The 3,367-nt window shown below is 38.5% G+C and overlaps 1 protein-coding gene across 1 annotated transcript; it reads left to right on the top strand.

Moving 5' to 3' along the window:
• LOC104717042 (uncharacterized protein At5g02240) lies at window positions 1,023–3,271 on the top strand. The gene is made up of 9 exons (XM_010434550.2): window positions 1,023–1,358; window positions 1,524–1,636; window positions 1,717–1,770; window positions 1,847–1,931; window positions 2,105–2,210; window positions 2,362–2,448; window positions 2,548–2,645; window positions 2,762–2,871; window positions 3,044–3,271. Exons 1-9 carry the CDS (start codon window positions 1,073–1,075, stop codon window positions 3,107–3,109), a joined length of 1,005 nt encoding a protein of 334 aa, XP_010432852.1. The 5' UTR covers window positions 1,023–1,072; the 3' UTR covers window positions 3,110–3,271.

Here is a 3,367-nt window from a genome sequence, read left to right as displayed (position 1 = left end):
AGTCTACAATTCTCGGATATGAGGATGACTCAGTAGATGATGAGTATCTCTGGAAGATAAGTGACTCCCAACCGGCGGGAGAGTTCTCCACATCAAAAACTTGGCACCACTTAAATCCGCCTGAGAACAGAGTGAATTGGTGGAAGGGAGTTTGGTTCAAGGACAGAATCCCGAAACACGCCTTCATTGTATGGATGGCAGCTAGGGATAGGTTGCTCACGCGGGACAGAATGATCAGTTGGGGTTTTCATGTTCCAGATTCTTGTCTCCTCTGTAGTGGTCATGACGAATCAAGACAACACCTCTTCTTCGACTGCACTTACTCTGCAGAGGTCTGGTGGTCATTCACAACTAAGGCCCATGTAACCCCTCCAATTATGTTTGAGGATGGGGTTAGATGGCTAAAGAATCCTTGTAGAGATAAAAATGTCGCATTGATTCTCCGACTCGCCTTTCAAGCCTCAGTTTACTTGCTCTGGAAAGAAAGAAACGCCAGACTTCATAATGCCTCCTCCCGGTCTCCAGCATCAATCATTGCCGACATCATGAATATCATCCGCTGCCGTCTTGACCCGCTAACTAGATCGCAACGGATTGGCCTTCATGAAGAATCTCTTTTGATCACTTGGTTTCGTTTATTTCAACTTTAGTGTGGCAGCTGGATAATGTTGTATTATCTCTTGTAGGTTTGTTTAGCCTCGTTGTAACTTCGGAGCAGGGATGTTTATTCCTCATTTGCTTTATATATAAAATGGTATGTGTTAAAAAAAAAAAAGTTATTAGAGTACCATTTATACAAACTCTTTCTTTTTTAACTTAGTTACAAGTTTCAATACAAAATTCAGAACAAATTATTTAGAATTCACGTATATATTGGATGATCTTGCATATCAATTTTTGTAGTATAAATGGATAATTTAATTAGACAGTCACAATTAATAGAATTGCCCAACTTTTCACGTTTTTTTTTTTTATTTATTTTATTTTAACGAAAAATATTAAATTATGGCTCTTAAAAAATTATATCTTTTTCTCTCTCGCTCGCTTGCCGTGACCGTCGCCGACCATTCATATGGCTACCACCATTCTCAGCTTCGCTCCTCTCTCTTACTTCCCTTTTCCCACTACTAAACCCCCTACCAGAATCCCTCTGTTTACATCCCTGCCACTGCCACTGCCACTCACATCTTCTTCTTCTTCGGCCTTTACTTCTCTCTTTCTGGTTAGAAATGAAGCATCTTTGTCTTCGTCTTCTTCTACGTCAATCCAAGCTCTTACAGAAGAAGCCGTCGATGCTTCCGATTTAACTTCCTCCTCTTCTAAGCTTGTCCTTGTCGTCGGCGGCACTGGTGGTGTAGGTTCGAACCATCCGTCTCATCTACTTAAAAATCTTCGATTTTTTTTTTGGAATTGGGATTATGAATTTCTCACAATTGGGTCTAGTAATATGATGGCTAATTCTGTCTAGCTTACTCTCAAGTACCAACCAATTGTTTAAAAGTTTTCTCCTTTTTGGGTATCAGGGCAACTTGTGGTAGCTTCATTGCTCAAGAGGAATATTAGATCGAGGCTATTACTGCGTGATCTTGAGAAAGCAACCAAGCTATTCGGTAAACAAGATGAAAATTACTTGCAGGTTCGGACTTTTATCAACATTTAGGATTCACTACTTCGTTTTTTCAACCGTATAACAAGTTAAAACCATGTTTGTTATAGGTAGTTAAAGGGGATACTAGGAATGCTGAGGATCTTGATCCATCTATGTTTGAGGTTCTTCTTCCTGCTCCTGTTATGTTTTGGAGGAGTTTCACTTGTTCTTCATTTTGATTTGAACTGATTTGTCTAGGGTGTGACACATGTGATTTGTTGCACTGGAACTACTGCTTTTCCTTCTAAGAGGTGGAGTGAAGATAACACACCTGAGAAAGTAGGTGAGAAACAACATTTCTTTCCAAGTCAAAAACGAATAAGATCATTTCCAATAGTCTTTATGATGTCTTGTTTTGTAATCAAATGAAATGAAACAAAGAGTCTCTCTCTTATATGACATGATTACTTATCCCTTTTTGGGGACTATGTATGTGGTTCTTTTGTGTTCAAAAAGACTGGGAAGGTGTGAAGAATCTCATTTCAGCATTGCCCTCATCAGTGAAGAGAGTTGTTTTGGTTTCATCCGTAGGTGTGACCAAGTCTAATGAGCTTCCCTGGAGGTGAGACTAGGGGATCTCTGCTAGTTGCTTTCAAATTGTAATTTTTAATAAGCTTGTGATTATACCAAGTATGATTTAAATTCTAGTGAAATTTCTTAACCTGATTGTCTCTGTGTGTAATTGAATTTCGAATGTATGTTTTGTTTGACAGCATCATGAACCTTTTTGGGGTTCTTAAGTACAAGAAGATGGGGGAAGATTTTCTTCGTGACTCTGGTCTTCCATTCACCATTATCAGGTTTGGAACAAAAGAGTCTGCTCAATTATCAGATAATACTCCAAGATGCAGGCAACGTATGGTTTACTGATTTACTGTATTATGATGTCCTTCTACCAGACCTGGTAGATTGACTGATGGACCATACACTTCTTATGATCTGAATACTTTGCTCAAAGCTACAGCTGGTGAACGTCGTGCAGTTGTTATTGGTCAAGGTACATACGCTCGTTACGAAATACTTGGTTGCTCAGAATTTCAGATTGCCTGCTTTCAATGCTTAAGACAAACTAACAAAAAGTGAAGAAATCTAAGGGTGGTTTATGTAACACAGGAGACAAACTTGTTGGAGAGGTAAGCAGACTTGTGGTGGCTGAAGCTTGCATCCAGGCACTTGATATTGAATTCACGCAAGGCAAAGCTTATGAGATCAATTCAGTTAAGGTATCATCTACAGTTTTGCTTGAAAGCCCTGTCTGGAATAATCGAATAAACTGTAAATGGGTGTAATGTAGTCTTATCAAGAAACATGTCTGAAAGAATGAAAGCTTTAGTTGATCGTTGAATATGTTTTAAAGATTGGTTGTTTTGATATGTTTGAGGACTGTTGTCTCAGGGGGATGGTCCAGGAAGTGATCCGCAGCAGTGGCGAGAGTTGTTTAAAGTTGCAGAATCCAAATGATAAAAAAAGGACACTGAGAAATGTGTACAGAGTTAATAGCAAGACAATACATGATATATGGTCAAATTGTGTATACAAATACTTTCCTTTTGGTCTTTAGCTTTCGTTACTGTAATTTGTGTAGCCATTTTAATTCAGAAAATCAGATTTCGAGTTTGGATTTTGACTTCTCTCCTAAATCGTAAACCAAATCGAGAATCAAGTAATAAACCTATTAATAGAGAAACTGAAGAGTTGCACACACAAAAAAAAAAAAAA

The sequence above is a fragment of the Camelina sativa genome, chromosome 10 (assembly GCF_000633955.1).
Source record: "Camelina sativa cultivar DH55 chromosome 10, Cs, whole genome shotgun sequence".
NCBI classification, from domain to species: Eukaryota; Viridiplantae; Streptophyta; class Magnoliopsida; order Brassicales; family Brassicaceae; genus Camelina; species Camelina sativa.
Note: the sequence above shows the minus strand (reverse complement) of the source record. Positions and strands in the feature narration are given on the sequence as shown.

Bases quoted from the DNA above. Each gene is read 5' to 3' on its own strand.
- LOC104717042 (XM_010434550.2), top strand. From the start codon at position 1,073: ATGGCTACCACCATTCTCAGCTTCGCTCCTCTCTCTTACTTCCCTTTT. The intron at 1,932-2,104 runs GTGAGAAACAAC...GTGTTCAAAAAG, and splicing joins TAACACACCTGAGAAAGTAG to ACTGGGAAGGTGTGAAGAAT. The intron at 2,872-3,043 runs GTATCATCTACA...CTGTTGTCTCAG, and splicing joins ATGAGATCAATTCAGTTAAG to GGGGATGGTCCAGGAAGTGA.